The following is a 17,095-nucleotide window of genomic DNA, read 5'->3' as shown; positions in this document are numbered from 1 at the left end:
TAAATTTTGGCAGGGCAAAATGTCTGGATTAAGGAATACAAGGACCAATTTTTAAATGACTCCTATTTGCACGGACTAAACACATATAAAAGCCTTATAATTTTTAGTACGTATTATCAACATACGAAGAAAATGAAGGAAAATAACCTAGCTTGGCGCGCTAGTTAACTAATTCGATGTATTTGCATCTAGTTAGTTAGAGTTGTTACTATGAGCTGGCGCCAATTTGTATATAACTCTTTGTTATTGAGTTTGAAAACGATAAAATTAGATTAGAAAATAAAAGTTAAACAAATAGATAATTAGACTTGGTTTGAATAGGATTAAGTTATTAGACTATTCCAACAATCACAAGACTAAAATGTCTACTCACTCATGTTCAATGTAGACAAAAAGTAATAATTAAAAGACATAGAATAATATTGCATGAGAATAAATAGGCGTGTTTATGTCCCAGACCGTGCGTTTTCGCACGGGTTGCCCAGACCATGCGTTTTCTGTGTTGCTGGAAGTTGAAAAAAATGCAGTCTGAGCCCAGACCGTGTGTTTTATGCGTTAAGGTCGTGCATTTTAAGCCCAGACCATGCGTTTTTGCTGTTACAAAACACTTTTGGTTTTCCTTGATTTAAAGCTTGTAATTTCGTGTTTAGTTTCTTGTATTGAGGTTTTAGGCTATAAAAAGGTCCTCCATCAGACTTGTAATCATCTTGGATCATTGGAAACTTGATATTATTGAAATGCAAAGTTACTTTTGTTCTAAGTTTATATTGTTCTTATTTTTCAGCACTTTAACATTCTTGCATTTTATTTCCTTGTTCTTTATAATTCTGCAATTTATGATTCAACAAAACGCACGACCTTAGTGCATAAAACGCACGGACCGTGCATTTCTCTCTGGAGGGATCCTTTTCTTCATGCATTATTATCTTTTCTTGTCCAAACTTCATCCAAACCCTCTTGCTTCTTTGATATTCAACCTGAAACGAAAACCACAATTTTTTGTGGTAAAATAGCTCAAGAAATACGACTAAAACTAACGAAACTTTATTGAATTAAAATGCCAAAAGTAGATAAAACTACGACTTATCATGTATATTGTTTAAAATAGTTATATATACATATTCTATAGTTTTATGGCACCCCTAACAAAACAACCCAAGATCTGCCACTGGGTGCAACAGTCATATCATGAAGCTAATATGTTTGTAGGTGCATTAGCTAATCTTGGATGTTCTTTGAATGCCGATATTTGTTGGTGTGAATCTTGTCTGACTCAATTTAGTCATTTGTAAGTTGCTAATTATATGGGGATATATGTCCCTTGGTTGGTTTCGTTGTAGTTTTCCTTTCTTTGGGATTTTATCTCTCTTTTTAATAATAAAAAATTCTAGTGCGAGGGTTTGATACAAGCGTAGAAGCTCTACCACGATCAAGTTATCGGACACCAACACTTATTGATAAGGTTTCAGGTATTCATGGTCTACGGCTCTATTCGCCCATCATAGGCTTGCCGCCATCAATATGTCCCTGGAAGTTACTTTCCACCGCCACCACGCCGCCCTCAAAGCCATCAGCCCTTGTTAATTTTGATGATCTCTTTTTCATGCAATTACTTAAACCTTGCATCAAAGGGGATTCAGTTTGCATCAAACTCACACAAGAAGTTTATGATCAAGGTGTGGAAGCTTGCAAGAATAATTTACATGGTCTATTAGTTATGAATAAGGGAAACAAATCCTTAACCTCTTGCGATCTCTCGTCAAAGCTGCAGACAGTTTGGAAGGATTTTGGCCAATGGAGGTTGATCTATCTTGTTTGTGGATTTGTTCAATTTTGATTTTCCGTTCATAAAGATAAGATGAAGGTTTGGGCAATTGGTACCTATAACCTTCATCCAAATTTATTGTGCCTCTCAAAGTGGGAACATGATTTCAACCCTTACACACAAAGGCAATCCAACGTTCAGAATCATGGACCTCCCCCAAGAATATTGGCTGCCAAGAACATTATTTGAAATATCAAGTGGGGTAGGTACTCTCATGTTGATTGATAAAGTAACAAAGAGGAGAGCATTCAGCCACTACGCTGGCATTCTTGTCGACATTGACCTATCCTAAAGAATATTTGATGAAGTGTTGGTGAAGCGCAAAGGTTTTGCATTTTATGTTGATATCGTCTACGAAAGATAGTATGATTGTTGATCTAATTGTTTCACCATAAGATACTCAGTTTTATTGTAGATAAACAACCTCGGAAGAAGATGCCTAAGGATATGCCATACTAAAATGTGTTCTTGCGTCTAAAAATCTCTTGACATTGCTCCTTGGGACATTCACAATAGATGAAACATTTGTTTTTGCTCTAATATGACCCTCATGTTGCTCACTTGGAACAAAGCTCTTCAGGGTTTACATGGTTGGAATCCTTGCCTACTGGCATCCAAGAGGGCTTTTTTTTAGGGATTGATGTGGTCTTCCTAACTTTTGTTTTTGCTAGCTTTTGTTTTCCTTTCTTTTTTAAGGTCAACTTTTGGTCCTTCTATGTATTCTTTTCCCTTTTTTTAATAAATTATATGAGCGTTTGATGTAGGGTAGGCATACAGACAGGGTGCCAATCTAATTGAAATGTCTTATATTTTCTCGATGTCATTATGCACTTAATTTATATAAAATAATAAATAGAGAACGAGGTAAATAAGATAATGCAATGAAGGAAATGCTATTCCTCTAGGCTAACTTCATACTTTTCATCATAGATTATTTTACAGTGCATAGAACATGGCATAACAGAATTCTCCTGAATTCTAGAGTGACACTTCATGCTTATTACAATTAAAGGTGACTCATCCTAAATAGAAGAATCTATAGACTATGATGAAGACTAGGTTTTCTTATCATACTCATGGGCCAGCTCCATAACAGTTCAGCTGCACTAAGCGGTTGTTCAATGGCTGCAATGGTCTTGCATTATAGTCATAGTCCTGCAAAGTTAAGGTATACTGTGGTTGGTTGGCATATATATTATACATACTAGATTTATAAACAAGATAGATTGGTAAAATTAATATTATGCTATGAAGCACGGATACAGACATAGATACCAGATACGACACGGACACCGACACGTCGACACCATTAATAATTTGAGAAAATCACATAATTCAGTATAATTATATGTGTCAGTGTTGTGTAAGTGTCGGATACAACACATGTCCGACATCGAGACACGCCTAATCCGAGAAGTGTCCGTGCTACATAGATATTATGAAAAAAGAACTCATGCAAAATATGGACTATATTCATAAACAAGATATATTGATGAAACTAGTAACTTACATCATGAACAGCAGCTTGAAGCAATTGGATTTGCTCTTGTGAAACAGATTTCACCTAGTCAGTTGAAAAGAGTATAAAATTAAATGGGAAGATAGCTGGTAAAAGGAAAATTTCTAATAAAATAAATGTGGCCAATAAAACTAGTTAAGTGGTGATAGAAAATTAAATTTAAATTAATTACTAACCTCTTTAATGACTGTCCAAGTAACATTTTCACTACATGGGGGTGTAGTTAGAGAACCCATGTATCTATAATACTTTTTTGTGTTGAAATTAATCTGATTAGGATCAATTACACCCACTGCTCTTTCTTCCCCGGCAGTATTATTAGAAATTGCCTCCAAGTCATCTTCCAACTATATGAAAAAGATGAAGAAAAAAATAGTATAAGTCACATATATTAATTTAATTAATTAAGTCACTTATGATAAAAACTTGTACTAGATCACACTTGCACTGTTATTAATTAAGTTACCAATGACAAGAATGGATCTGGCATTCCAATTGTGTACAATACTCCAATCACTGCTATTTCATTCAATGGAGTTTGATGTACCAAATGTAACTCTAGATCGAACCTGCAACAAATTTAATTATTAGATATTTAATTTACTATTTAACTACCCAACTATATGGGCGATCCAATAAAAACTATATGCGTGATATATTTAATTTAATAAATGTAAGAGTAAATATTTTTTGACAAAATGTAAGGCAAAAAAAAAACTTTATGGTGTTTTAGAATTTGGGTTGGATCTAACGCAATTCTTACTAAACCGATTTGTATGTGAGGATTGATTTCCAAACTAATCGTTTCTTGGATCGAAAACTAAGTATCCAAGAAAAGGTTATATCTCATCTAAGGTAAGACTTTCAATACATGCCTTCAAGCTTTGAGAGACCTAGATTGCCTTTAATACCATCTTAGAATTTTGGTTGATCTAATCAAACTCTTATGAAACTAAGTTTTAAGATGAGGGCCGTCATTACTTACAAACATATGTGGAAGTCGTATCTCATCCAATATAAAACTTTGAAGCTAATATTGGAGTTTTTGTGTATTTGTTATTTATTTTGTAGGGAAATGTGTATTTTTAAAGATATACTACTATCATATGATTCATGATTTGAATTGATGTTATAGATTTAATTCACGCTGGGTTATAAGAAGAAAATTCTTCTTCTTCCTTCCAAAATTGTTCATTCCCTTAATTATGTTCACTAGTGTGAGTTATCTCACGCTCGACTTTTTCAACGTAAGTTAACTCACGTAGTACATTTTTCAGCATGAGTGAACTCAAGTAGACACGTAAATATGTAAAAACAAAAGGAAGAAGAGCAATTTCCTTATAAGAAAGTCATTAAGCCCAAATCTTCTAACAACAAATAACAACAAACATTTGTTTTGTTAAAAAAAAATAAAAAGTAACATTTTTTTTTATTATTATCATGAATTAAAGGTATACAATAAGTATGTACCTTACACCATTGATGGTGTGTTCAGATGGAGTATGCCAATGGAACTGTAGAAGTTCATATTGTGTTCCATCAATTTGTAGATAGCTTGAGTTTGACATCAATTCAACCTATTCATAGAAAAAATGATTAAGAAAATTATTTGAGGTACAAAAGAAAAAATATAAAAAAGTTTTTAAACAATTCATTTATAGTAAGATATTTTTTATTAACTGACCTTGACATCATGACCCCTGTTTTTAAGAGTTGCATTAGAGGGATTGTAGTTGATCTGAAGTGGTCCTAAATTGGATATTTGAACACTTTGATCACTCAAATCAATTGGAGATTGCATTGTTCCATTTTTGCACAAAAACCATTCGTTGGGTTTAATGTGTCCCCAATTTGGTGGTCCTAGCGGACTCCCTTCATCATAATTGAACTCAGTCTCATCCTCTGCAAATGTCATCAAATATATTAATTATTCAGTGAATTTGAAAACGGAATTTTTGTTTATACATGATATTGTACGGAATAAAAAGTTGTAGGAATATTTGACGTGCGTGTTTGATGTTTAAACGAACATTTTTTATTCATATTTAGGGCAAAATAAGAACAAAACAGCTAAGAAAAAAAGGATTGATCATTACCAACTTCTTGAGACATTGCTGGGCATGATGAAAGCAAAAGGATTGCAGTTAATAAACTGAAAATCAAAACCAGTGAAGTAAGCTTTGCCATTTTAATTTACAACTAGCTTAGAGGGTTAATTACTTTGATATATAGGATAATGGGGTGTTGTACTGAAAAGGATTAAGACAAACACTATATTTATAGACAGCTAGAATCAAGGGTGTGAAACTAAATAAGACACTAGCAGTTAATTAGAAAGGCTTAAGAGTTGAAATATGACAAGTTTCATTTTTGACTTTTATTTTGGCACTATAAAGTAAGTTTAATTTGTATATACCGACAGTGTAAAAGATTTACATTGTCAATAAATAATAATTAGTCAATCAAATTATTTTAAAAGTATTTATTAATAACAATAAAAAAAGTTATTTATAAGTTGTTGTTTCTTCACTTATGTGTGTGAATTTTCTGTTACTTACTATTGTTATTTCGTCTATAAAAATTAGAAAAATAACGTTCGAAAAATTAATGATTAAGACAATACAATTTTATGTTTTTGGCGCAAAAGTGTATTAGAATTAAATCCTTATAAAATTATAGAATGTTATTAGAAACCAATAGCTGTAAGAACTTTCCATTTTTTGCAATGGACGTTTATGTGATCCCATTTTGTGTCCTTACTTAGCATTTCTTCTTCCGTTACTTTACTTCCAAGAAAATATGATTTTGGATAATCGATTTCACTCACGTTTCCAGGTTGAAAAAAACCTTTGACAAATTTTCTTTAACAAACTAAAATGAATTATATTAACACTGCTATAACAGTCTCCTCAGCACAAGGTGTACCGAAGAGGTCACTAAAATGAGTACAAGCATATCAAAGATTATACAAAGTAGACTATCCAATGCCTAAACACGACAAAGAGCTCGCCCACCACAAATGTTCACCAAATACAAACACAATCTTTTTGGCTTTCAGCCACCATAACAAATGAGACTTAACTTTATTTAATAACTGAAATATAGAGTATTCTTTGTTACTCCCTCCGTTTCTTTTTATAAGCAAATTTTACTTTTTAGGTTCATTCAATTAATGATGTATGTGGTTAATAATATGGACCACATACATCATTAATTGAATGAATCTAAAAAGTAAAATTTGCTTATAAAAAAAAACGGAGGGATTATTAAATATCCTATTATTTCACTCATTCCACAAAGTCCATACAGTAAGGAGCCAAACTAATTGGAGAAAGAAAAATGCTATTTCTCACAACAAAACACTGCCCGAGAGTTTCCCGAATACACTTTTATGCTGTTTTTTTTTTTTACAAAAATTTCATGTTGAATTATTATAAAACGGTTCCCTGTATTGTGGAAATTGAGATGGACATTCCCACTACACACTACTGGTTTCCTTGAATTGTGGAAGGCATGAGTTTTAATTGGTTAAACTCTCTCGGAATGATTTCTGGAAATTATTTCTGGGGACAAATAGCAAAGCTGTTGGAGAAAAGACCACCGCGATTTTAAAGCACTTGTAGAGTAAGTAAACCGAGTAAAATGATATGAAATATCCTGAAAAAACCTTTGACAATTTAATTTAGCTAATTGAATTTGAAGGGCAAACGTTTGAGTTACTTGAGTCAGCCATCGAATAAGAAGCAAATTGAAACACTCAATAAAAGTAAAAACCAAAGACAGTTAAAATTATATGAAGTCTGCAGAATCAAAAGGTCTATAAGTTTTTTAGATCCTCTCCAAAAAAAAAAGTTTTTTAGATGTATTTATATAAATATTTTCCATGTTAATACACAGTCCTTTAATTTCTAAATCCGAAAATATTTTTATTAGTTTTCAAGATTTCATAACTTTTCCTCTAAAAAAAAATATTTCATAATTTTTTCATACTACTGAATTTGAGACTCATAATTATTTTATTTTAGTTTAAATATGATTTTAATTCATGCAATCATATAGATATTTTTCTTTGTTTTAATCCCTGTACGATTTTTTTATTGAGTTTAGTCCTACTAATTCAAAAATGGTTGTTTTTGTTTGGTCATTGACATCACAGGTGATCCAATATAACCATGCCATGTGGTCTAATAAGATGACATTAGGGGATTAAATTCAATTGTTTTCGAATTTGAAGTGACAAAACTCGAACAAAAAATTTGCAGGGATATAGTGGTATCTTTAATCATATAAATCAAGGTTATTTGTTTTTATAGTGTCTTTCTCTTCCTTAAATCCTACTCGTCACCACTTTTTTTTTTTCTTGATCTACCGAAAATGGATGATTTACAGTCAATTTTGGTCTAAAATTACCTCTCCAAATTGTTTTTCTTTCTCTTTAGTTAAATAAGTGATTTCCAAAACATCTTAGTCTTGTTTCGTTTGTTTTTGTGATTTTGTCGTCTTAGAACGACTCTGTTTGTTTGTGATTGCCCGTGTACGATGTGTTTTCTATCTCCTGTTTTAATGTGTTGTTTATTAGATTCAGATTGAAAGATTAGTTTAGATCAAGTGCATCCAATCAATGATTTTGGTGTCAATGACGTTGCAAATCTGGAGACATGAGTATTATGGAAACTTGAATATAGTCATATTTGTAGGCATATGTACTCTGTCATTTTATTCATTAATATGGATGTTGTGAGTTTGTCCGTAAATTCATTCTTTTTGTTTTTAACAACTTTAAATTTATATTGCGTCAGCATGCTCTATCAATTTGAATGAATATTGTTTCCTTTTGTAAAAAAAAAAAGGTTATTCATTTGAAAATTAATAAAATCACTAAAATATCTTATTATTTAAATACAAATGTATCAATTTTTTTAGGAGTATCAATTTTGTTTGTTAAAGAAACTATATATATTTTTTGTTGTTTAATGAAGATTGTTTTATTGTAAATGCAGGAAGAAGTTTTATGTTTGATGGATAGTACTTTTGTTCTTATAAAAGAAGAATTTCTGCATAATTTTTATAAAAAATATATATATTTTACATAAATCCAACCTTTTCAAATAGATATGATATCTCCCCTAAAATTTATAAAAAAAAATATATATATATATTTTACATAAATCCAACCTTTTCAAATAGATATGATATCTCCCCTAAAAATATATATAGATATGATATCGATATCGATATCGGCATGGACATGATTACGGTGGATATATACATATAGGGAAATGTTAATAATATTTTTTAAACGAGGAAATGTTAATAATTGTGTCTGGTCTGAACACTCTTTAAGACATTTAAATATTTTTTTTTATGAAAATATGTACGATCAATGTATTGATAATTGCAATATTTGACATTAATTTAAGAATAATTTCTTAATTAAAATTCTTGAAAATACCTTTGGAAAAATCGCAAGACTCATACAAGTACTCTTGGCATTTTTTTTCTTTTGTTTTTTTGAAGGGAAAGTACTATTCGTATTTGTTTAGTCAAAAAGAAAAGTACTCGCTGTATTTGTAAATACGTTGACATCCTTGACTACAGTTTTTATTGAACGAATCCTTGACCATAGTTACAACCAAATCCATGTATGAACATGCAATGCCATGAATTCAAGTCTAGAGTGCAATGCCCTTACCAACAGGTTTTCACTAACGGCGCAAGTGTCAAAAATTTATGTGTACGGCGCAATAACTCGATTACAGTTGAGGAGGAAGTATTATTTGCGGTGTGTGTTGGGCACCGGTGTGAATTTTGAAAAATCAAACTTGACGATGTAAATTTTGAATAATTCAAGTGTAAATAAGTGCTGATAGTGATTGTTATTGTGTGGGTAAAAGTCCAATCTATCAATGGATCAACTCTTCTTGAGTAACTATTTCCTCCGATCACATTTATATACAAATATTGCTTTTTCAAATTCATTAAATAACTGGTGTATCTAGATTATAATACACTTCTAATACATCAGTTATTTAAAGAATCTAAAAAAATAGTTGTTTATAAATGTGATCAAAGGAAATAATTAATAGGTAGACTATGGTATAAACTTGTTTTCCTAGAGATACAATGGAAGATAGTTGTGCAAGTGACAGTTATGGGTCTTATCATTCTACTAATTTTAATATGACTATTTCTTTTCCCACCATTTGCTATTCTCACACGCCCTGCAAAAAAAAAAATCAAAATACCCTTGGTTCGAATTATATAATCCAAACCAGATTGTTAGCTATATATTTTTGAAATATAAAATCCGAAAACTTTCGAACTGTGATTTCAGTGTTGTATTTGATGTCAAAGGTCTCTACTGACCGTCGTAGAATCCCTGCATAAGCTGCAAAGCAATTGCATGGAATCTATGAACGGTCAGCAATGACCATGACACCATAAACACTCCTAAAAACTAAATTTTTGTTAAGAAAAAGAAAGAAAAGTGGTGAAGTGAAGAATGAATGAATTTGTTGAAGATGGAAGCCTATTTATAGCCTTAAACAAGTCCTCGATCATAACCTCTTGAAGATCCTTGCAATCAACTACACTAGGATTTTAGGTAGTTTTATAAGTCTACACCAAACCCTATTAAAACATGGAACATCTCCCGTTTTGATAAAGATCTTCCTTGCATCCAATTACCCTCGGTATTTTAAGGTAATCCCAGAAGTCACGCCATACATTCTTTAAACCCCAGAATGCCTTTCGTTCTCTTGAAGAATTCCCTTGCTCACAACTAAAGCATAGTACCCAAGATCTCCATAGTCATACCATTTCGGTGTAACTAACTCCACCTCAATCCGATCTTTCTCCACCTCAACTTCCAAATGCGTACATCCACTATGTCTTTCACCTTGAAACTCCACCTCAAAGGTTGATCACGAGTATTCTTACATCCGCCTCTCCAAACTGAACTTGAGTATTCTTCCCACCACCTCTCCATATTGATGTAGTGTGTTTAACATCTCTCCAGACAACCACTACACTACAAGGCATCATTTCTTAGGTGAGAAACATCACCTTCTTCATCTCCACAACAAGACACCACCAAAGCACCTGCATCCCCTTATCCGCTGAGACAACTTGCACAAAGTTATCATTGTCCCTAGGAAAATCCCTCTTGAAGTGACCCATCCTGTGACACTTGAAGCACCTATACTTAGCCCTGTTAGAACTTTATGAGTTTCACTGGTTGCCTCTACCTCCACCATTTCTTATTGAAATACTTAGACCTTCACTATTTTCATCATCTCTCAAGTCCTTGGACTTAGTTAACTTCTTGGTTCTCAAAGCCGCTTGGTCTTCCTCCAAGGTGGCAGTGCCTTCTTTACTATAGAGCATGATATCCTTGAAGGATTCAAATGATCACGGTAGAGCACACAACAAGAGTATAGCTTTGCCTTCATCCTTAAGATGCACCTCAATGTTCTCCAAATCATCAAGAATTTTGAACTCCATTATTTTCCCCAGGACAGCCTTTGACTCCACCATCTTAAACGAATAGACTTGTAGTTTTAGGAATTGCATATGAGCCAAAGACTTGGTCACATACAACGACTCCAACTTTGACCACAATGATGCCGCGGTATGTTCCTCTTGTGACATCCCTTAAAAATTTATCGCCGAGGCACAAGACAATAGCACTTTTTGCCTTGTCCACCATCTCGGTCTTCTTCGCTTGTGACATGGTGACCAACAACAGACCCTCACCCTTCAAAGTTTTTTCACACTTTTGTTGTATCAAAACAACTTACATCTTAAACGTAAGGAAAAAAAAACTTGCATCTTTACCTTCCAAAACCCAAAATCATTATCTCCAATAAATTTCTCGATGTCACCTTTTGAACTTATGGTACTCACTTAACCAATTGAGTCATATTCCCCACGGTGGACACCAATTGTTGTGAATTCGGACTCAAATCTCACACCAATAAACTTAGAAGTGTGGAGAAAACGAAGTAGTAACCAATATCAAAGTAACCTCAAGCAGCAACAATAATCACAAACTTAGAACTAATCTAGGAATCAAGTGAAAAGCACAAAATCACAAGCAAAAAGATAAAGAGAAATAAACACACCAATAAATGCTTACCCAATTTGGTCCAACAATGACCTACTATAGGAGAGAGATTGATTTCTCCAATACACTATCAATAAGTTATTTACAAAGAGATACAAAAGGATTACAAGAAATTAGCTTTAACAAGCTCTTCAAGAACAAAACATAATTTCTACTCTTTTCAGAAACTCTTCCCTAGAACAAGAGACTCAAAGATTTCACCCATCCAAGGTGTTTACAAATGTTTCCCAACCCAAGAGAACCTCTCAAGTGAACCCTCACTAAAGACTCTCATTTCTGAAGTTACCTCCTTTGATTTCCCAAGTTTCTCGCTCTTGAAGCCTAAAAAAAACATGAAGAATGAATCCTTATATAATGTTCATCTCAAGAAATTGTGCCCTAATTTCCCAAAATTGTTCCCCTATTTTCAGTTCGTACATAGTACAACTGAACGTTATCCAAAAATCTTGCCCCGGTTCCTAGAAATCGAGCCTTGATTTCAACAAATCATTCCCGATTTTTGTCCAGCCAAAACTCCAAAACTTGCACAAAACCGTGCCCCGATTTCTCCAAATCATGCCATGGAACAAATGAAACTTTTTGTCTTTCTTGCATATCTTACAGAGAAGATATTCTTAGGTACTTTATTTCAAATCACGTGAGCAATTATTAGCATTACTAAGGAACATAACGAAATATCAGATGAAATAGAACGATTTTAGAAGGGATATAAGAAAATCTTTTGATTGTTTGTTGCTTTATTTGCCGAATCTCATTCATCAATTTAAGTCATTTCTCAACACTTCTTCGCTAAGGAATTGCTCCTAAAAAATTTCACTCTTTTATTTCGAAGCTCAACATGTTAAATGTCTACCATGTTTCAGCTTGTGGGGGAGTGTTAAATAATCAATCCATGCTCAAAGGAAACATAGAGGTATATTGTGAAGCAACTTCTTGTTCTACCCATATCTTGATTGAACCATAGGTTTGTTATTGTGATTTGTGAGTAGTAGTATAGAGTAGCATAATTTTTCCCTCTTTCTGTTGTGTTGACTTAGCAAGTTGGTTAGAAGTTAGATAGTTTAGTTTGAGTTTTTTAAATTCAAGAGAGAAATATAACTCTCCGGATGCAATTACTTCATAAGTTTAGGAAAATATTTTCTTTACACCTTTGAGGGTGTATACACTTTCAAATAGAGAGACAGAAAAACACTAGTGTAATAGTTGGTGATATGATAGAATGGGAGAGATAGAGGGGAAAATAAGATGTTGAATGTGTATAAAAAAATAAATGATGTTTGTATTTGATTGTTGTAAGTTTAGTATATGAGATTTTATAAGCTTATTCACCTTGTTCCATCATGATCAAGAACTTCAAGACTCACATGACAACCTAAACTAACCATGTCCACAGATTGATTCGATTTTAATTGAGTTAGTTAAACAAAATTGACGTAACTAACCCAACTATTTGAGTTTTTATTAAATTGAAATATGGTTTTATTACAATGGATCCGATCCAATTTATAGAAAAATAATAATGCACTGTACTAGTATACACTACAACCATGTAACAAATAGAAAACTAAATAAGGTAGCAATGAATAACAATGAGTTTATTAATTATTCTAGAAAAATTCTCAATCATGTTCTAGTCCTCACAAATGCTTTGGAACTTCAACGTTTATATTCTTTTAGTTTGTTGAGTTGCACTAAACGGTTGTTTAATGGTTGCAATGGTCTTGCATTAGAATCTGATTCCTGCAAAGTTGAGGTCAATATTTAAAACATAAGATATTAAGGTTGATTCCTTGCATAAATATTTTATTGATATTCTAAAGTCCTAATTAGGTTGAGATAATTATTAATATTACAAATAATATAGGAAGTGTATGAAAGTAACTTACATCATGAACGGCAACTCGAAGCAATTCAATCTGCTCCTTTGAAACAAATTTCACCTGATCATTTGAATAGATTATAAAATTAAATTAGAAGAAAGTAAAAGAAAATTTTCTAACCTAATTATAAATGTGACCAATTAAACTAGTTATTTAATAAATTAAGAGGAGCATGTAGATTAAATTAATCACTAACCTCTCTAACAATTGTCCAAGTAATATTTTCATCGCAAGGAGGAGTAGTCAACGAACCAATGTATCTATAATAATGCATTTTGTTGAATTGAATCATCCTAGGATCAATTACACCAACTTCTCTTTCTTCTCCTGTACTAGTAGAAATTGCCTCTATGTCCTTTCTCAACTATATATATAAAAAAGAAAAGTATCAATCACATATACTAATTTAATTAATTAGGTCATTTATCACAAAAACATGTAGATCACACTGGCATTGATATTTAATTAATTAATTTACCAATGACAAGAAAAGATCTGGTAATCCAGTCTTGTACAATATTCCAATCACTGCTGTTTCTCCTGATGGAGTTTCATGTACCAAATGTAACTCTAGATCCAACCTGCAACTCAATTAATTATTAGATATTTAATTTAATTAACTACAGAATCGTATGAGTGATCAAATAAATAACTATGAGTGATATATTTAATTTAATTAATGTAAGATTAAATCTCTCTAATGGTTAATTAGAGTTGTCTGTCCATAAGGCTTACACCGATATTATTAAGATGGACACCTTTATCCAAGTTAAACCTAATATTATCTTACGGCTGTGTGTGTGAGTTTCAGTGATTTTACCATTTATTCAATTAATAGAATATCATTCGTAAAAAAAAAAAAAATAGATAGAGTATCATGATTTGGATAGTGGTTCAAGTAGAACTTTGGTGATATTTGCCATGTTATAAAAGTATGTACCTTTTGCCATCTATGGTGTGTTCAGAGGGAGAATGCCAATGTAACTGTTTAAGTACATACTGAGTTCCATTAATTTGGAGATAGCTTGAGTTTGCAATCAATTCCAGCTATTCATAAGCAAATTAATTCAAAGAAATTATTAGGGGTGCATCACATAAAATAGAAGAAGAAAAAATCAATAACTTCTTTATAATAAGATATTTTTTTTATAAACTGACCATGATATCATGACCCCTATTTTTAAGAGTTGCATTAGAGGGATTGTAGTTGATCTGAAGTGGTCCTAGATTGGACACAATTTGAACCCTTTTATTCAACAAATCAATTGGCGATTGCATTGTTCCATTTTTGCACCTAAACCATTCGGGTTTAATGTCTCCCCAATTTTGTGGTCCTTGATCACTATCTTCATCATAATTAAACTCACTTTCATCCTCTGCAATTAAATTAAGAAGAAATTAATGTCTTCTAAATGCAGTTGATATATTTAGTGTATGTGAGTCTGGCTACTTGACTCTTTTAGTGGGGAAAAAGAATTAAATATAAAAAAATCTTGCCACTAGTAATCCCATGATATTTTACCACTAATAATTCATATAAATATACAGTGATTGCAACCTTTATTTTTGTGTTTTAACACTTTTGTTTATTGGCCAATTTTATGGTGTACAAATAAGACAAACCTTGCATCATGCACAAGTTAGTTTCTATTCTGAAATCAATAAATCTCACCATTAAATTAAATGAAATATGTAATTTATTGATCAAATGATAAAAAGACCCTTGTTCATGGTGCAATATCATTTTGTTTATGCATGTTAAACAAAATCATGTTTACTATGCGATTAGGTTTGATTAATGTGAAATTTTGTTGAGAAAGAAGTAAAGTCTAATAGAATATATAATTTTATGAGTGATTCGACTTTAGCCGAAGTTGATTAAGTTCAGGAAATTAAAACTACATTGGTTAGTACTTAGTAAGACGCATTATTTGATTAAAATTAAGAGATGATGGAAAGTTTTAATACAAAATAATGGTAACTTATGCAAATTAAGAGCAAAGCAACTAAGCAAAAAAAGGAGAGATCATTACCAACTTCTCGAGACATAGCTGGGCTTGATGATAGCAAAACAAGTGTTGTTAATAAACCAAAAATCAAAGCAATTGAAGCAAGCTTTGCCATTTTAATTTACACCAAGCTAAGAGGGTTTAATTTGCTATATGTTTGATCAATGTTGTGTGTGTGTGGAGTTGTTTTTAACAAAGACAAAGACAAGCACTATATTTATAGACAGCTAGGGGTTTGAAAATTAATTAAAAAAGTCATAAGAGTTGAAATATGAAGGGAAAAAAAGTAATTTACATTGACGTCATTGAAGAAGCTTTTCCTTTAAGATTCTCATTTTTAGACTTTTATTTTGACAATAGTAAATTATAGAAACCAAATAGAAGTAATAAATAATAAATTATTGATCCCATTTTGTGTCCATACTTGATTGGTATTTGTTCTTCCGTTGCTTTCAAGAAAATATTCTTTTGGTCACTCATGTACGTTTCCATGTTGAAAAAAGCCTTTAAATATTTTTATTTGATTTTGAATTAACAACCATTTTGGTATCTGAATATATAAAACGTTACAAAAATATATCAAAATTACAAACATATTCACAAGTGTCTCTTTTATCTATCATTTTAATCCTCGACTTTGTTTTAAGATATTCAATGAAGTCCTCGTATGCTTTTTTTTTTGTCAATTTAATCCACAAAAGTGTTAGCGAAATAAATATTAGAAATATGTTTGCAAATTCGATGATATATTTAGAGATTATTGGGACGGTGCCTCACATTCGGATACCAAATGTATGTTAGTTTATTTTCTTTTAGGGAAATGTTAACCCGTGCCCTCGGGGCACTGGTTAAGGAAGTAAATATAGTAATATTTGCATTGAAAGTTGTGTAATCAATGCATTAAAAGTTTAAAAAATATTTTTTTTAACTTACAATTTCTTCTTTTAGCTTCCTTAACCAGTGTCATAGAGCACCGGATAACATGACCCTTTCTTTTATACAAGTACTTGTTTGAAGTTCAACGGCGTACGTTGAGTGATTTGACTCAGGCATGGAATAGGAAGTAAATTGAAACAGTCAATAAGAAAGAAGAAAAAATAAAAACACTATTAAGCAACAAATAATCACCTGTAGTTGAACAATAAATATTTCCATGAAAATGTTCAGAATCGAAAGGTGAAGATGCTGTTAGATGTATTTATTTATTTATATAATTAATATAAATGTCCTCCATATTTTGAAAAGTTGATAAATTTTTCATTTTGAGACTTTTTTTTTTCTTATGTGTCAAGTAAATAATGATATGACATAACAAGATGAAATGACAATGTTTATATTAAATCTTATTATTAAAGTTTGTTTTAAAAGATTGATTTTTTCAAAAGTCCGTGAGGTGGAAAACTCCAAAATAAAAAAATATGCTTTGTCATATATCATCAAGTAACTTGTTATGTTATTATTCAACTTTTTTTTTTTAGGGAATCTTATTATTCAACTTGATACATTGACAAAAAAATAACCTGAAATCCAGCGTATGAAAAGATTGAAAATTTTCAAAATCCGGCAGACTATATTTTGGAAATTAGGGTTTAAAATAGTGAATCAATAAAAATAAGGGATCAAAAACACATTTGAGCCATAAAAAATTGAAGTTTTGAATACAGAAGTTCCATATTTGATAATAAAAAAAATTAATAAAAAAAAGGTGACGATTAGCATGGTGAACTTGATAAAATG

At 31.6% G+C, this 17,095-nt stretch overlaps 2 protein-coding genes across 2 annotated transcripts; both read right to left on the bottom strand.

Annotated features, from left to right (window-relative positions):
- Window positions 1-2,699: 2,699 nt before the first annotated feature.
- On the bottom strand, window positions 2,700-5,589 carry LOC146930372 (alpha carbonic anhydrase 7-like). Its single transcript, XM_085701913.1, has 7 exons — window positions 5,441-5,589; window positions 5,029-5,246; window positions 4,815-4,921; window positions 3,811-3,913; window positions 3,521-3,691; window positions 3,336-3,389; window positions 2,700-2,980 (listed from the first exon to the last, which is right to left on the bottom strand). Exons 1-7 carry the CDS (start codon window positions 5,529-5,531, stop codon window positions 2,900-2,902), a joined length of 825 nt encoding a protein of 274 aa, XP_085558039.1. The 5' UTR covers window positions 5,532-5,589; the 3' UTR covers window positions 2,700-2,899.
- Window positions 5,590-12,897: 7,308 nt separating this feature from the next.
- LOC146930371 (alpha carbonic anhydrase 7-like) lies at window positions 12,898-15,549 on the bottom strand. The gene is made up of 7 exons (XM_085701916.1): window positions 15,383-15,549; window positions 14,508-14,725; window positions 14,290-14,396; window positions 13,828-13,930; window positions 13,546-13,713; window positions 13,356-13,409; window positions 12,898-13,209 (listed from the first exon to the last, which is right to left on the bottom strand). The coding sequence occupies exons 1-7, from the start codon at window positions 15,471-15,473 to the stop codon at window positions 13,126-13,128; spliced, it is 825 nt and encodes a 274-aa protein (XP_085558042.1). The 5' UTR covers window positions 15,474-15,549; the 3' UTR covers window positions 12,898-13,125.
- Between the last annotated feature and the right edge of the window lie 1,546 nt (window positions 15,550-17,095).

The sequence above is a fragment of the Medicago sativa genome, chromosome 4 (assembly GCF_051527215.1).
Source record: "Medicago sativa cultivar Bolivia chromosome 4, Bolivia_mono, whole genome shotgun sequence".
In the NCBI taxonomy this organism is placed as follows: Eukaryota; Viridiplantae; Streptophyta; class Magnoliopsida; order Fabales; family Fabaceae; genus Medicago; species Medicago sativa.
Note: the sequence above shows the minus strand (reverse complement) of the source record. Positions and strands in the feature narration are given on the sequence as shown.

Excerpts from the sequence above, each read along its gene's own strand:
- LOC146930372 (XM_085701913.1), bottom strand. The coding sequence starts at position 5,531 with ATGGCAAAGCTTACTTCACTGGTTTTGATTTTCAGTTTATTAACTGCA. Across the intron at positions 5,247-5,440 it reads AGCAATGTCTCAAGAAGTTG|AGGATGAGACTGAGTTCAAT; the intron begins GTAATGATCAAT and ends TGACATTTGCAG. Across the intron at positions 4,922-5,028 it reads ACAGGGGTCATGATGTCAAG|GTTGAATTGATGTCAAACTC; the intron begins GTCAGTTAATAA and ends TTCTATGAATAG.
- LOC146930371 (XM_085701916.1), bottom strand. The coding sequence starts at position 15,473 with ATGGCAAAGCTTGCTTCAATTGCTTTGATTTTTGGTTTATTAACAACA. Across the intron at positions 14,397-14,507 it reads ATAGGGGTCATGATATCATG|CTGGAATTGATTGCAAACTC; the intron begins GTCAGTTTATAA and ends GCTTATGAATAG. Across the intron at positions 13,931-14,289 it reads CACACCATAGATGGCAAAAG|GTTGGATCTAGAGTTACATT; the intron begins GTACATACTTTT and ends ATTGAGTTGCAG.